The 21,202-nt window shown below is 47.3% G+C and overlaps 1 protein-coding gene across 9 annotated transcripts in view; it reads right to left on the reverse strand.

Annotated features, from left to right (window-relative positions):
• Positions 1-21,202, reverse strand: part of ARHGEF10 (Rho guanine nucleotide exchange factor 10) — a 120,496-nt gene that overhangs the window by 65,162 nt on the left and 34,132 nt on the right. For 3 of the 9 annotated variants that reach the window (XM_037728724.1, XM_017501128.2, XM_037728726.1), the window contains exons 5-11: positions 19,816-19,882; positions 18,424-18,500; positions 15,691-15,813; positions 13,264-13,427; positions 9,820-9,936; positions 7,214-7,328; positions 4,124-4,230 (exon numbers count right to left, since the gene is read on the reverse strand). In XM_037728724.1, coding sequence (XP_037584652.1) covers positions 4,124-4,230; positions 7,214-7,328; positions 9,820-9,936; positions 13,264-13,427; positions 15,691-15,813; positions 18,424-18,500; positions 19,816-19,882 — 770 coding nt within the window. The remainder of the gene's footprint in view (positions 1-4,123; positions 4,231-7,213; positions 7,329-9,819; positions 9,937-13,263; positions 13,428-15,690; positions 15,814-18,423; positions 18,501-19,815; positions 19,883-21,202) is intronic. The other 6 variants (XM_037728725.1, XM_017501130.2, XM_017501129.2 and 3 more) reach the window with 5 other exon arrangements.

Below are 21,202 nucleotides of genomic sequence, written 5' to 3' on the forward strand. Positions count from 1 at the left end.
ACACACCACCCACATACATGCATAACACGCTCATGCATATGAACATATGCACAGGTACACCACACACAGATACACACACATTCCTGCACACACCACCCATATACATGCACAATAACACACTCATGCATATGAACACATGTACAGGACACCACACACACACACACACACACCTGCACACACCACCCACATACATGCAAGATAACACACTCATGCATATGAACACATCCACGGGCACACCACATACACACATTCCTACACACAACTTCAGACATACATGCAAGATAACACACATATGCACACACATAAACACACCACATACATATACACAGACACACCAGTGTATTACCAGGCTATCTGCAGCCCTGGGTTATGCTATTTGAAGGGACCACATTGCCACCTAGCGGGCAAAGAGCATTTTTCACAAAGTAAATTTCTCTGGTTAAGAAGATTGCAGGACAACCAAGATCTCTACACAGCATGATTAACAGGGAGAGGTTATTCTCTTTAGAGAAAGAGTTATTCCATTTGCCAAAGACAAAAATCAACCCTTCTAAAATACCCAAAAAAGAAACTGATATATTAAAACATGCAGATGTGGCTGGGATTAAACACACACACACACACACACACACATACACACACACACACACACAAAACTAGAATCTGGGAAGCTGCAGCAGCTGCTGCTGACTGATTCACAGGAAATGTCAGAGCACAGAGGCATCCCTTTCAAAGGAGAGCTTGGAACCCAAAGGCCAAGCAACCCCTCCCATCATCAAACCCAGGCCAGTCTTTGTTCTGAAATTCAGATTCCCAGACACTATCCCAAGGCTCCTGAGTCAAACAGGAATTTACTTGTGTATACATACATACTACACACACACACACACACACACACACACACACACACACATACACACACACAGTTTAAAGTCTTGAGATGATAATATTGTAGTATCAGGTCAAAAGATCTGGAATAGGTATAATATTAAAATACAAAAACAAAACCAATCTCCCAGGTTTCTTGGCTATTGCATGTGATGTCAGTCTTTTTGGCAGTTCAGTTTGACATATGGAATTGCATGCCCACTAATGGGTGGGTCGGGAGCCTCCAGTGCTGACACTCTTTTTCTCAGAACCCTGACTAAAGGTCACAGAGGAGACATCCAACCTGAAGACAGGCCCCACAGGGAGGGCTCCTGGCATGAATGTCACAGGGCAACTACACAAAGCCAGGGCTGGAGGGCTCCTGGACCTGAGCATGGAGAGCTGCAGATGGTGCCTGGGCCTGGCCCAGCCTGCCATTCCTCATGTCCCCACCGGGAAGGGGACAGGACAGGATCCTCTGTCCTCCAGCATCAAGGGAGCTTTCCAAGTAAAGGACAACCCTTCTGTATTTCAAAAAGAACATCTTCCTTTTCCACCCCCAAATTAGGCATGCAAAGAATGTTTAATATACAGCACTTAACAGCTATGTTTCCCTTAACGCAATTCTAGAGGAGAACAAGAATTACAGAGCATCAATACCCGCTGTTTCACCTTTCAAGAGAAAACTCCCATGGACAACACACTTGGCAGGAGGAAATACATAATCGATGTGAATCACGACTACAATAAAGAAAGCTGGATGGAAAAACAGAGAAACTCTAAACTAATAAGTTTCTCACCATAATCCCAGCTATCATCTAACTGAAGATGACAGGGATGTGCTAACATCACCGAGTCCTTTATACACATTACTTTACTGAACGATTATTATGTGATTAGCAAGGTGCATGCAGACATTAAAATCCACCTTCAAAAAAAAAAAAAAGAAAACGGAACACCAGAAATTAACTACTAGATAAAAGCCTCCCAGATAATCAGAGCAAAAAACTTAGGGTTTTCATCCAGATCCGAGACTAACTGGAGAAGCTTAACCCCTTTACAGATACCATAAAACAATTAAAAACAGCTTGCAAATACTCACTGACTAACTCTGCCAAAATCAGTGCCTAACACAGGCATTTACAAACGTGCCAAACACCAAAAAGGTCCAACCATCTTTCTTCTGACATCTGCCCACACCGGATTAATCACTACTCAGTCTCTCCTCCTAGAACACCAAATCCTACCCAGGATCTCCACACAGACTCTGTACACCACTCAGTGCCTCCTCACAAACACCGAACACCCCACTCACTGCCTGCTTACAGACCCTCACCCACTCAGTGTCTCCTCGCAGACGCTCACCCCACTCGGGGTCTCCTCGCGGACCCTGACCCCACTCGGGGTCTCCTCGCGGACCCTCGACCCCACTCGGGGTCTCCTCGCGGACCCTCGACCCACTCAATGTCTGCTCACTGACTCCTCACCCCACTCATGTCTCCTCATAGAGGCTCCCCTACTCAGGACCTCAAGTCCTCTCCCTGGTGCTCAGCCTGCCCCCTGCCCACTGGTTTGCAGCTCAGGCTGCTGTCTTGGCTTGGGCCACATGTCCTCTAGGGCTCCTGGCTCTTCTGGTCGTGAGTCACTTATACTCCTGCTATGATTCTTATCTGATCCCTCATCCCCTAGGAAGTCATGTCCCTCAGCCCCCGCCACCAACGTCAGCAGCGTTTCCTCTGTGCTTTTCCCTGATTTTAGGATTTTTGGTTTCTGGCTTCCCTACTACACTAAGTTCCCAGAGTGAGGATCCAAGTCCTTCTCTCATGGTTCGTCCTCCCCAGCACAGGGACCTCACATGTGGTTAGTGCCCAGGGTGTCATCCTATTGAGCGTCTCATCTGAATGGCAACAAGTGTTCATCCGTGAAGCCCTTTTGTAACTCCTGACTCTGCAGTGAGGCTGATGAGCTGGACAGCAGGCACAGGAGAAAGTGCTGGATCCTTTTTCCTGGTAAAGGCTGTCAACCATCCCCCTGTGGCATGTGGCAGCCAGGATCCCACGGCCCTAGTGAGCACAGACGGGGTAGGAGCAGGCAGTGATTGGGGAGACTGAAGGCAGACACAAGCCCTTCCTCGCGTAGCTAGAGGACGTGGTTAGGATGATCAGCCTCCTCCGAACCCAGGCTTCCTTACAGAGTAAGGACAGCGAGAGCATCTGGGAGGACTAAAGGAAGAGAAACACAGCAGGGGCTCAGCACAGGGCCTGCACAGAGCATGCACCATGAGTGACAGGGGCTCAACTGTCTCCCAAGCTCTGTTCACACTTCATCCCATCACACGTGTGATGCTGCCGACAAAATAATACTTCAGTCATCTCTGCTCAATGCAAATCAGATGTAAGCCTCGTATTTCAGCCTGGCTGATTACGAACAGCTCGCAGGTATCTCTTTTCATCTCTTTTTAAACTCTGGCCTTGTCACTAAGCAGTTCTATGTTGTTTTTCTTTCATCTGACAATGCTCTGTCTCGCTCTATCTGCCTACGTGTATCAGGAATCTACCCAGACCGTGATTACGCATGTGTCTGCCTATCTGTCCTGGTGTCCATGGCTTGCAACCCGCTGCCCATGTGGTAAACAACTCCCGTTATCCCAAAGATCAGCCCCTGCTGCTTAAGGCCTGAAAACTCAGTGCTAGCACTCTGGTTCCTCAAGGTCTGAAAACTCGGTATTAACACTCTGGTTCAAGTTTTCTCTTCCTTTTACCCAAAGACAATCAAAGAAAAACTACTGATTTTTTTTCCCTTTTGCTACCAAGTATCACATTTTTAAGAAATATATTAAATTCAGATTTCATTAGTTATTGAAATCTGTCAGTCTCTGGTAGCCACATACACATACTGACCTTACACACCCACATGCTGTCTCCGTAAAAGTCCAAACCAGTGTGACTGACTCCCATGAAGAATGCAAGTTCCCCCTGTTTCTCACAGTTACACTCAGGGGTGCTGTCCAAAATATTTCAGGACCAGAAGAGCCTGAGCCCAGGCCACAGCTGCTGACCAGAGTCCCCCCAGACCCATGCTGAGCCCCGCATTAAGCCAATAAGTGCTGGGCCAGGAGCCTACAGTGGAGGGCCTGAGTAGACACAGAGTTTCAGACAGCAGATATTTACCAACCAGCATCAAACATACAAACATTTAAAAACCAGCACAGCTCTGCCAGTAAACAGCACCTTAGTGTCAGCGCTGATCATCTCACCTGCTGCTGAGATAAGCCCTCAGGCATAGGAGTCAAGATGGCTTCCGGGTGCTTGCAATCAACATCAATGAACACATTCTGCTCCTCCTCAAGAGAAGATCTGTGATCTTAAAAGAAGTCAAAATGCACAAGTTTTACACTGAAATAATATATTCAGAACACTATAGTACAGTAAAATAAGCTGTCAAATATTTTATGTAGAGTTTAATTTTCCATGCTTACTTGATACTCAGCTATTATTAAGTTGAATTTTTAACAAATCCAATAAAGTGTTCTTTCCACAGGGAACTACGGTATTTGTCTACCTATGGAAGCACAGCCAGGCTCTATCCAGTGAGGAGGTGGGGATTCAGGGCTGTATTCACTGCCTCAAGGAGTATATGAAATTTTCAGTATTTGAAGTTTAACTTCAAAAGGGAGAGGTGCCATATGAATAGCTAGATAGTAAAATGGCAATATTTTGAAATTTTAATGTTTTAGATTCTTTTGTAAATTAAGTATTTTAGTTCTTTAATCTGTAACATATCACAATCAGAAACAAGGAAACAGGTAAGAATGGCTAAGAACAAATATTCAGAAGTCAATGAAAACTGAGGCGGCACTTATTACATTTCTTGCCCCTCTCTCACTGGACGCCTTAAGAAGCATAGCTTTGCAAAACTCAAACAGTTTAAGCAAAAACAAAATTCACAATCGGGCTTGGTGGCTTACTCCCCTAATCTCAGGACTTTGGGAGGCTGAGATGGTAGAATTTCTTGAGTCCGGGAGCTCAAGGCCAGCCTGGGCAACACAGCAAAACTCCATCTCTACAAAAAATTTAAAAATTAGCCAGGTATGGTAGGGAATACCTGTTCACCTAGCTAGTCAGGAGGCTAAGGCAGGAGGATCACTTGAGCCCAGGAGGTCAAGGCGACAGGGAGCTGTGGTTGTGCCACTGCACTCCAGCCTGGGTGACAGAGTGAGAACCTATCTCTAAAAAACAAGAAAACACCTACATTCATTTTTTCTTTTTGAGATGCAGTCTTATTCTTGTTGCCCAGGCTGGAGTGCAATGACATGATCTCGGCCCACTGCAACCTCCACCTCCTGGTCCAAGCAATTCTCCTGCCTCAGCCTCCCAAGTAGCTGGGACTACAGATGCCCACCACCATGCCCAGCTAATTTTTGTTTGTTTGTTTGTATTTTTGGTAGAATAGGGTTTCACCATGTTGACCAGGCTGGTCTAGAACTCCTGACCTCAGATGATCCACCTGCCTCGGCCTCCCAAAGTGCTGGGATTGCAGGTATGAGCCACCACACCCGGCCTATGTTCATTTGTTAAAATATAGCTAACTACATTAAAGAATCCACAAAATGGCTAGAAATCAGAAAAGCACAAGAACTTTTAGGGGATAGAAACCTGAACTTTTCTAGTTCGAAGACCTGAAACCATGGCTGCACAGAAAAACCTCTAAGGGGCTCCAAAACCTACTGATGCCTGATCTTTTTCCTCAGAAATCAGCTGATGGGCCAGGGAAGGAGGGTCAGGCACCAGCACATTTTAAAAGATTCCTAGTTAATTATTACATACAACTAGGACGAAGAACACACATTCTGTCCAAGCCTCCCATTTTATGGCATAGGAAACTAAGGTTGGAGGGTTTAGGGGTTTGCCTATTTAACTGCTGCATCTCTCTAGCCGATCCCCCAAAGAGCACCTCCTCTAAACCAGAGACAAAGCATGCCCTTTCAGAGCCTGGATCAGGGCTCCTCAGACTGTCCCACACATCTGATCCCGGAGGACTTTGCCCAGCCTGCAAATCCCAGCTCGGAGACCTGGCATGGGGCCCTGAGTGGGCAGTTCTGATCAGCTCCCGAAATCTGGGTCCCAGTCGGGAAGTTGCTGCTGGTGGGCAGACACACTCCTTGAGGCAATGAATGCGGCCCCAAATACCAACCTCCTAGCAGGACAGAGCCTGGGTGCGCTTTCCAGAGGCTGTGTAAATATGGCCACCTCCCCAAAGGCTGTCCTTTGCTGTCCCGGGCACCTCATGGCACTGCCATCAGGGCACAATATTACAACACATTTTATTAGAATGCACCTGTCTGTCTCCATAACCAGATCAACCCCTTGGGGATGCTGATAGCTTTCCCCCACCTTGTCTGAGATGCCGAGGGCTTCACGTGGACTGAAAGAAAAGAGGCTTCCTGAGTTGCACCATGTTGTACCAATTACACACACATAGTATCCGAGGCCTTCCTTGAGGGAACCTGTGTATGTAAAGTCCCTTCAAGTACAGATATTAGCAAATACTACCCACACCCTAACAGCAGACAGGCACGTTAGAAAGCTGGAGACACAACCAGGAAACACCAGGTCAGAGTCACGGCGACCACCGTGGGACAGTGAACTCTCAACCACCTTCCCATAACTCCATCTTAGGACATCAGTGCACGAAGGCTCCAGAAGTTTCCTCAGACAGTGAATGACCCCATCCTACTGCCTGCTGCCACCATGCACACCTCCACACCAACTGCCTTTTTCACACATAACTGCACAGACCACTGCCCCTTCATGAGATCCTTAGAAAAACCAGGAAATTCAGCTATCATTCCAAATCTCCCCTCGCCAAGGAAAACGTTCCTGAAATCCCCATTCAGAACGCTCACAACCCCGGTCCCTGTGGGGCCATGCTCAGGAGGGCCGGCTATGCTGTAAATACAGAGTCCACTGCCAATAATACACAGTGACAGAGGCCCCTGGATCCCTGAGGGGACTCGGGAGGAGCATGAGGTAAGGCCTGAGGGGCACAGACCACCTGCTGCTGAGAGGAGATGGCAAACAGCAGGGGCACCTTGGCCACGAGAGCTTCCACTCGCCTGCGGCCAGCTGCGCAGCCCTACCTACGTCCAGCCAGTGACTCTCAATGACACCTCTCTGCTGGGCGCCCTCGGTCTAAAACGCCGTCCCCACAGGACAGGGAGGCCAGGGACAGCAGGGCTGAGCCAGACCCGAGCACTGAGCAGGCTGATGCTCCCCGAGGCTGTGGGAGCCTGTGCAGCCACCCCCCGACCCCATGTCCTCCCACAAGAAGACCCACAAGCACGGACCCTGCGTGATGAGAGACTTAGTCCTGATGAACGAGCGGCCCCTCTTCACGGCCGCCCTGGTCCTCTCCAGCCCATCCTTGGTGCCATCCTTCGCAGCCTTCACGAGCTTCTGCATCTGCGACGGAGAGGGAGATGTGAAAACAGGGTGGCTGCAGAACCCACCTGCTGCTTTAATCTGCCTCGTTTAAAAGAATACTGTCAAGTAGTCTGGTTCTTGTGAGCGTATGTGTCATGTGCGGTTCTGGGCTAGTTTTTGTTTTTGTTTTGTTTGTTGGAAAAAAGGAAAAAACTGACTTGAAAAGCACAGCCCTTCCTGGACATGGTTAAAAATGTTCTCTGCTCCATTTACAGTATTATATGTGATCCACTCACACAAAGAGCCACGTGGAGGTCACAGGTGAGTCACTAACGTGCACAGATGTCAAACGGCTCGCCTGAAATTAAATGGCAAAACACCAACTGCAGACTCACAGCTCCAGTGTAGCCTTTCCACCTTCTCGGGGCTTGCCACTGTACCCCATGTTGGGGCCAGGCCAGCTGCTGACAGGGCCACTTCACACGCATGGTCACACGGACCCAGGCCCGGCGACGGGCTGAATGCAAGGCCCTGGCAAGTGCCGCAGACACGCACGGACGCACCTGAGGGGGGGTCGGATGCAGCACGCTGCCAATGTCAGACTTGGAGGCCACATCCCCCTGGCCTGGGATCCCGGCCTCCGCTTCCTCAGCCAGAGCCATGCTGGACACTCTCGGCTGCCTGGATTCAGGGGTGTCTGAGCCATCTCCTGCCATCTGATTTCTTATTCCTTAAAAACCCAGCAACTGAGGTAATGGCCGCTGGATGCTGAGTGATTTGTCTGTTAAAGAAGACCTCTTTAAAAGATGACCTCTTATGAGACAACCAACATCCCCGTCCCAGGGACCTCTCGAGGGACCAGCAGTGCAGCTAAGCATGGGACTCCCTTCACTCTGGGTCACACCAGCACCGAGCGAGGAGCAGGGCTGCTGGGTGCCAGCGTGCAGACAGTGTCACTCTGCCCCGGTCACGTCTGCCTGCCCTTGACTTCCAAAAGCCTGAAGGCTGCCTTCCCATGAACACCACGCAGCACGCCTGGCCTCACACCCGTGTCGACGGCCCCAGCCCATCTCCATCGCTTGCAACGCTGTCCCCCATCAATGGCGCTAACATCACGGCCTCCTACACTCTCCCACTCCTGCGTCTCCCACTCCACAAAGGACCGTGTCCTGCTGCCATTTCTCAGCCCCTGTGGCCCAGGTCCGCTGCCTCCTGCCCAATGCGCAGAGAGCCCTGGCGCCCGCCTGCGCACTTCCTACTACATAGCCTGTCCACATCCTGCTCTTTCTCAACCGCAGATCTGGGCTGTGAACCCTTGGTTTTCAGCCAGCCCCATCAGGGTCACTGAACAGAGGATCAGAGAACTGCAAGCTGACAGGCGGGAACGTGGCCATGCTCCTTGAGCCCCATGTCCATGCAGAGCAGGTAAGACCCCGAGGTTTCGGGTCACACCCTCGGCCAGGTCTCCTGGCTGTCAGGGCTGACACGGGCTGCTCCCACGAGGGGAAGTGAGTAAGCTGGGCCCGGCCCCAGCTGCATTCCGGCCTTTCTTCCCTGCCTCCCACAGTGCCCTCACCTGCTTCAGCCCCGGCACTCCCTGTGTCGGTGAAAATCTGCAAACGTAGCCCACAAACCCCGCCCATGGCTTTGATAGTGTCCTCTGCTCCTCGGAAACCTCGACACACTGCCCACTATCCCAGAACCCTGATGCCTCAGGCAGATCTCATCAGATGCCCTGCCAGGAAGCCAGCTGGACGCTGGATGTGAGAGGGCAACGTGGCTCCTGGGGGCAGCCGGAGCACAACACGGTGGATGAACCGGCTGCTCCGGAAGGAGTGTGGAGCCCGCACCCCTTCCCAGTGAGTGCCATTCAACACATAGGAACAACCACAAATACTGGCAGGATAAAAGATCAAACTGCAGGAGAAAGTACTTGACAGTGCCCTTTTAAAACACATCGTGCAGAACAGACCATCACCACATTCACATCGGCAGTTCTCAAACATTCCGGTCACAGGGGCCCTGGACACTCTGAAAAATTATTGAGAGCCCAAATGGCTTTCATTTACCTGGGCTTTATGTATCAATATTTATCACATTTGAAGTTGAAACTCTGGAAAATTTTGGATATTTTTATAAATGTTCACTTAAAAAATAACCAACCTATTACATGTTATTTTTAATAACATTGATGAAAAATTACTGTATTTTCCAAAACAAACAGAAAGTGGCATTATTGTGCATTTCTGGAACCCGTGCTCATGTAGACAGCCTGACGGCGTTCGGCCAGCTGTGAGGCCACAGGCTGTGCAGCCTCCAGGACGTTCCTGGGCTCCCTGTAAAGGAAGAGAGCGAAAAGGCACAGAGCGTCTCAGAGTCCACGTGAGCCCCAAAGCGTCGGGGGATTCCGGAAGCCCCTGGACCATCCTTTGAGAACCGCTGTTCAGACAGCAAGGACTGACCGAGCCATGTGGTTTTTCTTTACTGCCCGCCCGGCCAGTGGGGCCAGCGGCTGGGGGCGAGACTCTACCTTCAGTTCATGCTTCTGCCTGAGCTGCTGAATCTCCACCGCGCCCACCGTGCTTGCCATCAAATCTCTCATCTTTTTCTCATAGTGCTCCTTTAAACGGGTTAGGTCATGAGAAAGCTACAGCATAAAGAGACACAGTCTTTTCACAAAAAGCTCTTTTTGGTTTTTTGGGACAATTTTACATTGAAAGGATTCTGCCAGCATCTGCCGTGGCACATCAGGCCTCTCCTGGCTGGGGGTTCCTGGGGCCACACACAAGAGCCCTGATTACTAGCCTAGTTGGTCCTTGAGAGAGAAACCCGCAAATAGTTGGCCAGGTGCCGTGGCTCATGCCTGTAATCCCAGCACTTTGGGAGGCGGAGGCGGGGGGATCACTTGAGCTCGGGAGTTCAAGATGAGCCTGGGCAACATGACGAAACCCTCTGTCTACTAAAAATACAAAAATTAGTCAGGCAGGGTAGTGCACGCCTGTGGTCCTAGCTACTCAGGAGGCCAAGGTGGGAGGATCGCTTGAGTCTGAGAGGTGGAGACTGCAGTGAGCCGTGATGGTGCCACTGCACTCTAGCCTGGGCGACAGAGTAGGACCCTGTCTCAAAAAAAATTTTTAAAAAAGGAGATAAATACAGAAATGAGTTAAACATGGCATCAATGGCATCAAAAGACAGACACGATCCAGACACCAGACTGCCATCTTCTCCATGCCAGACAGGAGCAAATGCACGCATACAAAATATCTGTTAAATCATTCGCTTACGTTGTGGTGGAATCAAAATTATCAAATGTATAAAATATACATAAAATTCTTCTTTTATGTCAGCATCCAAACAAAAGATACTTGTATTTAAGCTGTACTGAAGGTGACACATTTTGAGGATAGCTGCATGGATTTTCAACAGTTTCCAACCTGAGGTCACTTTCTCTCGAACTGATGGACTGGGCCCCCCGGATCCTTCTCCCTGTGGTCACAGACACTTCAGATGCACACACTGAGGCGCCACTCTTCCTCTGGGGGCACTCCTCATGTCACAGACACTTTAGGAAGTTTTTAATAAAATTCAAGACTTTTTGAGATGATTTCTGAACATATAGTTTTATTTTGGTCATTTTAAAATTGTGACCATTTAAACTAGAAAACTTGGGACTGCCTGCAGCACTTCCATCCTGGACAGGCGTAACCCACAGGTGCCCTGTCTGGACCCCACTTGCTATTCCCAACCACCGGTCCAGGCCACTGTCCCGGCAACATGGAGGCGCAAGAAAGGCTGGAAATGCAGAGCCCAGCACTCCTGGATCGTCACCCTGCACCACAAACCCACTGTGTGCTGGCTTTCCCTGGCTTCTTCCCCCAGCAGGAAGGGCTGCTGAGCCACTGGCACTGCCTGGGCAGTCAAGCGCTCCTCTGGGATATGGGTCTGCTCCAAGGCAAGGGCAGGGTTTCCTGAGTTATGACCAAGGAATGACTACTAATCCCTCTGAGCTCCTCAGTGGCTGGGCTCTCTGTCCACAGCCCAAAGGCAAAACCAAAGGGCATTCAACCCACACTCCAAGGCACACACCAAGCCTCCGCCGATATCAGCCCAGCATTCTTCTTAAATCTCAGTTTAAATCAAGTATCTGACTCAGCTACAGTAAGTTAAATATCATCTTAGTTATCAGCTCTGTTAAAAACTACAATTGCAGGCTGGGTGCGGTGGCTCATGCCTGTAATCCCAGCACTTTGGGAGGCTGAGGTGGGTGGATCACCAGGTCAGGAGTTCGACACAAGCCTGGCCAATATGGTGAAACACGATCTCTATTAAAAATACAAAAATTAGTCAGGCACGGTGGTGCACACCTGTAGTCCCAGGTACTTGGGAGTCTGAAGCAGGAGAATTGCTTGAACCTGGGAGGTGGAGGTTGCAGTGAGCCAAGATCACACCACTGCACTCCAGCCTGGGTGACAGAGCAAGATGCCATCTCAAAAAAAATAAACAGACAAAAAAAAAACTACAATTGCAGTTTCACTGATTGTTTAAATTGCAGTTGTAATAATGATGGTGACACAAAAGATCCAAGTTCCTGGAAGAACTTGTGAATGATACTGGGGGGTTAAGCTGACCGCCATGAACTGGTAGATTCTCCTTGAGTTTTACAAAGCAGGTTCACAGGATTTGAGAATTGTAGGCAATCCATAATCACTTGTAAAGCAAAAGGATGTGGTAGCTATGTCCAGGAACAATATCTCTGCTTACTGGGGGTTACTAGGAGATGGGCGAGATAAAACCAGTTATCACCAACTGTCACTATGGTGGCGTCCAGTCACCATCTGTATCAGCAACACGGGACTGGCCAACCTCAGACGAGGACCGCATGTGGCTTCCATCTCAGCTTCACACAGAAAGTACACAGACATCACTGTCAATGAGCACAAATCTATCCTTTTGCAGAGTCACGAAAAACTCTAACAACAAAAAGCATGTGGCATGGCTGGCACCACCAAGACCTGGGATGTGCCTCAGCTGAACGGTTTCCAGGTTCCATGCTTCACAACACCGAATTCCAGAATTCACACCTTACAGCACTGACATTCCATCTTGCACCCTAAGTAACCTCAAGACTTTTCCACCAAAGAAAAGGGAATAAAAATTCCCTTTAAGAAAAGATTATCAGGCTGGGCACAGTGGCTCACGCCTATAATCCCAGCACTTTGAGAGACTGAGGTGGGCAGATCACCTGAGGTCAGGAGTTCGAGACCAGCCTGGCCAACATGGTGAAACTCTGTCTCTCCTAAAAGTACAAAAATTAGCTGGGCGCCGTGGCGGGCAGCTATTTGGGAGGCTGAAGCAGGAGAATCACTTGAACCCAGGAGGCAGAGACTGCAGTAGACTGAGATCACACCACTGCACTCCAGCCTGGGAGACAGGGCAAGACTCCATCTCAAAAAAAAAAAAAAAGAAAAAAGAAAGGATTGTCACAGGGTGGCTTAGAAGCTTTTGTCCCTTAACATCTTCTATTTTTACACCTTCCTTTAGCATGCTAAACATGCTGAGGTTCAAAACCTCACTTAAAGCAAGGTGCAGCTGTGCCCCGTCTCAGGGAATCCCACCACCTATTCAGTGTTCTGCAGTTAACGATGCACAAATGCTGCTACGTGCAAAGCACATAATGCATTAAAACACAAGCAAGTCAGAGAGTAACTACTTTCTTAAAATATTCAAGGTATCGAGCTCACTTAAAACCTTTTAAGTGATTTATAGAAGTTTAATTTCCCAATCCTTCTATGCAGGTACTCACTGTATGAAACTAGACGTCTTCTCCTTTGGCAATGTCTTATGCTTTCCCCAAATTACATATCAGCATCTTAACAAATCACTATTAAGCACTAGGCGGATCACAATCGTATTCACAGCCCCCAGGCATGTTAATGCGACAGCCCTGTCCCTCACACGCACGAGGGGCACATACTTGCTTTTTGTGGTTGCTGCGCAGGAAGGACCTGGGAATCCCATTCTTGCATTCCGAGTCACTCTGCTCTTCGTAACTTTCAAATTCACTTGAACTCCAGCCGTATTCCAAAGAGCTGTTTCCACCTTCATCCCCATTCTCAACATCATCATAAATCATTTCATCTGAGTGCATAAATTCCAAAATGAAATGAAAATTTTAGAATTCCATGGGGGCTGTTGTATGCCTGTTTGTGATTTTACTGAATCATCTAGATCTGGGGGTGGAAGGAAATCTGAACCATGCTGAGGACCCTACAGAGCCCCAGGCGTGCTCCACAGAGGGCGCTGTCACGCGGAATCCCGGGCGTGCTCCACGGAAGGCACTGTGCAGAGCCTCCATCACCCAGGCAGTGCTAAGGAGGCTGGGGAAAAGCGCTTCAAATGTTTCTCACAAATGCCCCTGCCCCCATCGGTACCCTGAGGACCACCTGGCTATGGGCATCCATCAGCCATAGAGAACTTCCCATGAAGAAAATCTTCCTTTATATAAAGACACATTCCGAACTACTTGCTTAAAGGATGTGTACATGACCTTCAAGTCACACTACGTTCTTGTTCCAGTGTTTTATGGTTTACTGATTTTTTTCTTTTGAGACAGACTTTTGCTTTTGTTTCCCAGGTTGGAGTACAATGGTGCAATCTTAGCTCACCGCAACCTCTGCCTCCCGGGTTCAAGTGACTCTCCTGCCTCAGCCTACCAAGCAACTGGGATTATAGGCACCTGCCACCACACCTGGGTAATTTTTGTATTTTTAGTACAGATGGGGTTTTACCATGTTGGCCAGGCTGGTCTTGAACTCCTGACCTCAAGTGATCCTGCCGCCTCAGCCTCCCAAAGTGCTGGAATTACAGGCATGAGCAACCATACCCAGCCGGTTTACCGATTTTATGTCTAAGATACGTCAATAGCAGAGAGAGTTTTCTCAAAATCTCTCACCGCAATAGTGTATTTACATATTTCTAATTAAGCCTTGTCATATTTTGTTATATTTTGCTTATATATTTTAAGGCTATGCTGTTAGGTCCATACGAGTTTAGAACTGTTAGATATCTTCCTTGTGAATTATTCCTTGTTTTATGGCTTAACATTTAATATATTATCATATTTATACTGACAATACTTTGGTTAGAATTTGCATTTTATTTCTTCTTCCATCCATTTACTTACAAATTTTCTCTTTTATGTATGCCTCATAAGAATGTACGTCTAACTTTGCTATTTTATCCAGTCTGAGGGTTTCTTTTACTGGCCATTGGATCCAATTTACCATATGTACCAAATGTTTGTGCTTATTTTGCAGTCTTTTTTCATATGATTTGCAAAGCTTTCTTATTTTATATTTTCTTGACTTTACCAGATTGGGATTTGCTCTACTGGTTTCAAAGTTAAATAATCTAATCCGATTCTCTTAGCAGTTACGCATAAAATGCCAACTTGACCAATCACAGCAAAAAAAAAAAAAAAAAAAAAAAAAAAAAAAAAAAAAAAAAAAAAAAAAAAAAAAAAAAAAAAAAAAAAAATCAGTCACTATATCCTCTCCCTGAAAAATTGCCCTGCCCTCCAGACGGCTCTGGTGGGGGTTTGGGTCCATCTGAAACTCAGTGTTATCAGTGCTGTCCCAAACAGTGCGGGAGCGACTTTCCACATGTCCGCCACTTCCCGGCTCCCCACTCCTTGCTACCTCCCATTACATCCTTCTTGGTTCAGTGTGTTCCTCCCTGCAGCACATCATTAACTATTTCCTTAGATTACACGGGCAGTGAGTCTCCCCGGCTCTGCCTGATGCTGCCTGTCTCCCTTTTCAAAGGACTTCACTTTGCTGTATGTGGCAGTCCAGGCTAAAAGGACCATTTTCCTCTTCACTTTGAGAACCTACCCCCTAGCTTGTGGGTAAGTCAAATCACGGTTCCTTTGCAGGGAACCATGTTTTCTGTCTAGTTGCTCTGAGGAGATTCGCTGTGGGCTTGGTGCTCTGCGGTCTCCATTGTATGGGCCTAGGTATGGATCAATGTATAATTCATCCTGCTTTGAATCTGTTTCTAAAATCTAAGAATTTATGTTTTTCTTTCATTATAGAGAATTCTCAGTAGTTCTTCCTTTGAATATTACCTTTGCCTGATTCTCTATATTTTCTCATTGATGGCATTTATTCGAATACGGTGCTGCTTCTCAGCCTCCATGTTTCCTACCTCTTTGCTGACATTTTCCATATATTTAATTCCTCTGCTTGCTTGGGATAAGGTAACTGCCCTATTTCGAGTGTTATAAACATATATACATAGGTACACAAACACCAATATTCCACCACACATCAATAAGCCATTCTAGAAGCAACATACAAAACACGAATACAGAAAACGACGGGGCCATCCACTAAACAGTCACTTTTGCATCCGGAGGGAAAGGCTGCTGAGCTGAATCTCCTCAAATCAATTCCAGACAAAATCAAACCTGGTTCAGAGTCTGAGTTTTCCCTTGGAACGTCATCATAAATTGCTTCTTCTGGATCTGGAATAAATGGGGAGAAATACTTTAAACAGTGACCAATGTAAACCTAATACAATTTAAATTTTATAGGGCCACAGTTGCCAATGATATCATGATTATTCAAAAAGTTGGTTTATAAGAATAGTTTTTTTTAAATTTATTTTTTACTTTTTTGTTCTTTTTCCTAACCAGTAGACAACAAGGGCTGTAAGTTAGTTAAAAGCACCTTACCAAAGCATAAGCATTATTTTTAGGGCAGAATAATTTGTTGGGAGTGAAGGACGTCACTTTAAATGGACCAGGTGTAAAATGTCCTAGTCAGGAGTTTTACGGTTTCCAGGCCAATCTTGTTGTACAAGATTGAACACAATGATTTTGTGTTCAATTATACATTTCCAATTGGCTCACTTACAAATATTTTAAGCTTATGAAGTTAATGTGTTCTAATGCACAAAAAATACAAAGGTGGCACACAGAAATTCCAGAAATTAAAAAAAAAAAGCCCATCAGTGCTGGAAAAAATGGAAAACCATCCAAATCAACCAATGACACCATAATTTTGTGCCACTGAAGGTAAAAAGTAGCCACATGCAAGTATCAAAACACTAAACCTACAGGACAGTGTTTCTCAATCTGCAGCACGTGCAACGCTAGGGTTCTGTGAAAGTGGAACCGTTTCATAAAAAAGGAGGGAAGTTCTATGTGCAAAACCTGCCGTATGAGATGACCACACAGGGCATCAACAATGAGCCTGAGGTTTCCTCAGGTATCTGTAAGAGTTACACACTTCACATGAAAATCCACCTCATAAAACAGCCTTTAAATCGAAGTTACACTCACTGACTAGCGGTACTCCTCCCTGCAAGAGAACGTCCAAACTACAACGTATGACTATGTCGAAAACATACAGGCAACTGCTTCCTATGGCACATCAGAAAGAAAATGAGATCAGTAAACCCAAACTCTCCGCTGACACCCAGCCACTGCTCCTGTTCCCACACTACCAGGGAAATGCAAATTCAGGAAAATTCCTTCTCTGCTGCTACTGTCAGGCTCAAATATTTACAGATGCTCTTTCTTGTAATAGCATTTACTAGCTGCAGCTTAGTAAAGATTTCTACTCCTCTTAGATAATGTTGAGGGTCTGCTAGTTTAGAGATCATGTTTCCAAATACAGTGATTCTAACTCACTGTCATCTGGGTAATTAAGATGAGTAATGAGAAAAAAAAAATCAGACAGATTTTACTTTGGAAATAAAACTGCCAGCAAAGTGCCAAGACAATAATTTAATCCTGTAACGATCCTGCTTTAATAGCCACCCAGCAGAATCATCTAATTACACTTAGATCTTTGTTTTGACAAAGTCATAATTAAAACCAGAAAACTTCCAGGAGACAGTTTAATAATCAGGAGGTAACAAAGACGGCTCTACCTTGTAAGTTGATCCTATAAATCGGTTACATAGAAATTAGTGAGCCAGTGGATAATGAGAGTCATAAACAGGAAAGGAATCTTTACCTCTCCTTTAAAAATTAAAACACAAGTAAATCTAGCTAAAAATCTTTCAGCCTTTGAAACTGCAGGTGAGACAACAGATCTGGCCACTTGGAGGTGGGCTGGCTCCACAACTTAAAGGGATAAAGAATGCCTTTAGGTTTGGTCTTAACCGTGCGGAAGCTTCATCTATGTGTTGGAAGTGCATTGGTTTTATTCTTCACACAAAGACAGTACATAATCCCACAGGTTTAAATGCACATAAAAACACAGTTTGGAATTCTTTGCCCTACTGTTTACATTGCGGATTGCTATAATTTCCAGGAGTGATATTATAAATAAAACGATGCTCTTCAGGATGTTTCCTATTTTTGAAATCTGAACATGAATCATTCACATGAACAAAAATTGTTGTTTTTATAAATATACATGTCTAGTCTGTCCTTTAAGTAATAGTTCTCTTACATAAGCTATGATATTAACAAAATCATTACCAGTTAGCTTTTAAAGCACATTCGTTTAAGGCACATTTGTATTGGAAAAATATACTACAGAATTTTTTTTAAGTTACAAATAAATGAGATTCTATTAAATGTTTTGGAATCTGTTGTTTCTGCCAAAGGTAAATTAACAAAAGATTTATTCAGGAATCCCCATTTGAATACTTATGATTCAATAAAAGAAAACACCAAGTTATGTAAAATAAATTATGTATTGGGGAAAAAAGGGGGCCCACCCACCCCCTCTTCAGAACGGGAGCCAGACACCGCATCTCCGTGGAAGTCACGGGAAGTGGAGGGTGAGCGTCTGCGTAGTGGCCGACCGTGGCTGCAGGTCAGAGTTTCTGTTCCCCACATACCCAACTGTTACCACAACAACAAAGCCTGTGCTAGAAAGAAACCACCAGGAACAGTGCATGTGTGCATGTGGGGAGCTGGGATGGTCTCAGGAGAAGTGACAGCCTCAGGAAGCCCCGTGAAACTTCTGCATAGGCAGCCCATGTCACTAATTTCAGTAAACGAACATCTTTTTAGAGTTTGAGATCTGACGAGACATGAGACTCAGGGTCCCAGCCCCGCCGCAGTGATGTCTTGGAGCGTGGGAGGATTCTGACTGTGGGCGGCCAGGGGACTTACTCTCCATCCAGGCTGTATTGGCTGGGTCTGCAGCCCAGCGGGCCAGTGCGCTGTCCTCTCGACTGACGTGATCTTCACTTAAAGAAAACAAACCATAAAGTCAGAATATCCAGGCACAGCCCAGTCACTAGGCTGCCAACCGCCCTGCAGACTGTGTATGTGTGTGTGTGAGTATATGTGCATGTTACTACACAGAGAATCACATATTTCCCCAGCTATTATCATAATCATAGGACAACCCAAGTTCAAGTTTTCAGTCATAACACTCGCCCTCCACACGGCACAGAACACGGGATGAGGGGAATACAGGAGCGATTTGGCCCCCATCCCAGAAGGCCTGAACTGTCTTCCAGTTTTTCAGCCACCCCTCTGAGGTCCCCGTGAGAGCCTGTGTCCTGGTGATGGCCCCGTGGGTGCTGGGGGACGCCCCACGTGCTACACTGAGCACATGTGGAATTAGGATGTGGTCCCCGTGACAGCCTGTGTCCTGGTGCCAGCCCTGTGGGTGCTGGGGGATGCCCCGTGTGCTGTGCTGTGCACGTGTGGAATTTAGGATGTGGTCCCCCGCTCCAAGAACTTATTACATCAACAAGGAGTATTCTTGCACTTTTAAAGTTTAAAATTATACCAAATCAAAAAGTTACCTAGAAAGATAAAAAAAAATCTGAAGCAAATAGACACAGTATTTTAAACTATTCATAAATGTTTGAAAATTTTTCACATTTGAAAAAGTTCATCCTTTTGAAAATAATTTAAGGTTTTCATCACACTACATTTTATATTCATTTTCTTCAAAATAATTCCTTTTTTCAATGGACACATTTTTCACAATACATTTTAGACTGCCAGTAATAACTCACCACCACTAATATTTAATTTCATATAAAATCTGCAATTTCTAACGGAGAACCCCGGCTGGACCTACCTGGTGGCACAACTCTGTGGGATTCACAGCGCTGCCTGCAGAGCCCACCCCGGGGCCTCATGTCTGGGGAGAGAGCACTGGTCGAGTAGGAGCTGCTCCCCAGAGACCCCACCCACCTGCAGGAGATTTCACAGGGGACACCTTCCTCTGCAAAGGCTGCCTTTGTGACAGAAAGGAGAAAGGAAACAAGGGAAAGCAACAGCAGGGTGGATGACAAGGGCCAAGCCTGGCTCACAGCTGGACGCCTGAAGTAAGACCCAGTTCTCAGACCCTACTCCACTCTTCCTGACCCTGTGTGTCTAGGGGACACTTGCCTGCGAGGGACCTGAGGCAGGAGACGGGGCCGAGACAGCCCCTACCCCAGCAGAGCTGAGGATGGCAGGCAGGGACGTAGGCCAGGATCCCCGTGTCCAGCTCCTCAGGAGAAAGGCAGGAATTCTCACCCACAGGAAGACGGATGCGGATACCTGTTTGGAGGCTCCTCGGAACTCAGAGAATTGAGCTGGCGATCTTCTGTGACTTCCGGTGTTTCTGCTGGGAAAGCAAGTAAGTGATGCTGCTTTGTGCCTGACAAAGAGGCTTATGAAGTTGATGTTTTTACCCTTAAAAATGATTTCACACTTTGCTTTCTTATCAATCGAGGCTTATCTTAGCGTAAGGATGATTAATACTTTTTAAAATTTTTAGCTCTTAGATAAAATGTATTCGAGATAGGAATCTAATAAAATGTGATCTACCGAGGGCGTGTGAAACAGCCGGAAATAAATTGCACCGGCGCCCGAATGCATCAGGCTAGAGTTAGAAAGAAATGGGATGTTCTCTCCCATTCTGCACGTCCACAGGAGCCACAGCTGTGACCTGCCTGACGGGGCGTCCACCTGCCACCCTCAAAAGACGTTCAAGGGAGGAGTAGTTAAGCTTGTGACATGTGACACCAGCTTTTACTCACACACACTCACACCCATCCACACACAAACACCACGGTCTGTCCTGACTGGCTATTTCTTCCTGCCTGCTTGGAGATCTCATCCATGAAAACCGGCCCCCAGTCACAGCAGGTGCCACCACATAGCTGGATGACAACTAGCAACAGCCACGAGGCACCCGGAGTGGGCTCTGCAGGCAGCGCCGGGAATCCCACAGGCCTCACTGGCTCAGTGTTGCCGACCACCTTCCTGAGGGCTCTCCAGGGTAAACGGAGAGCTGTGAGCAAGGCCGCAGTGCAGGCTTCCCACACATTCCGTGCAGGTGAGGTACGAACTTAGAGGCTCGAAGAATAGCCTGAGACGCCAGTGCAGAAGCAGGAGGCCCTCCCACCTCAGAGGGCTTCTGGCCAGGAGCCAGCCAGCATCTGTGATGACTGCACTGTGTGGGCCGCGTGATCCCCTGATGAATTCTGCCACCACACAGCCGCGTGGCACCAAGAATGATGTGGGGAAGGAGAGCCGGCGGCACTCAGAGGCTGCTGTTCATCACCACACTGGCAGCTTCCATGCAACACCCTCTAACGGGAATTCATCTCTAGGGGGAGCAGCAGTTCCCAACCATATTCAAAGAGCAGCAAGTGGTTCAAAAGTCCGAGAGAGCTGAGCTCAGCATCACCTGCTTGGAGATCTCGCCCGTGAAAACGGCCCCCTGGCACACCAGGTGCCGCCACACAGCTGGATGCCGAACAGCAAAAGACACGAGGCGCCCGGGGTGGGCTCTGCAGGCAGCGCTGTGAATCCCACAGGCCTCGTTGGTTTGGTGTTCCAGGCCATCTTCCTGAGGGCCCTGGTGGGCTCTGTGGGGGACAGTGCTGTCAATCCCACAGGCCTCGCTGATTCAGTGTTCCAGGCCATCTTCCTGAGGGCC

The sequence above is a fragment of the Cebus imitator genome, unplaced genomic scaffold, assembly GCF_001604975.1.
Source record: "Cebus imitator isolate Cc_AM_T3 unplaced genomic scaffold, Cebus_imitator-1.0 Scaffold279, whole genome shotgun sequence".
Lineage (NCBI taxonomy): Eukaryota > Metazoa > Chordata > Mammalia > Primates > Cebidae > Cebus > Cebus imitator.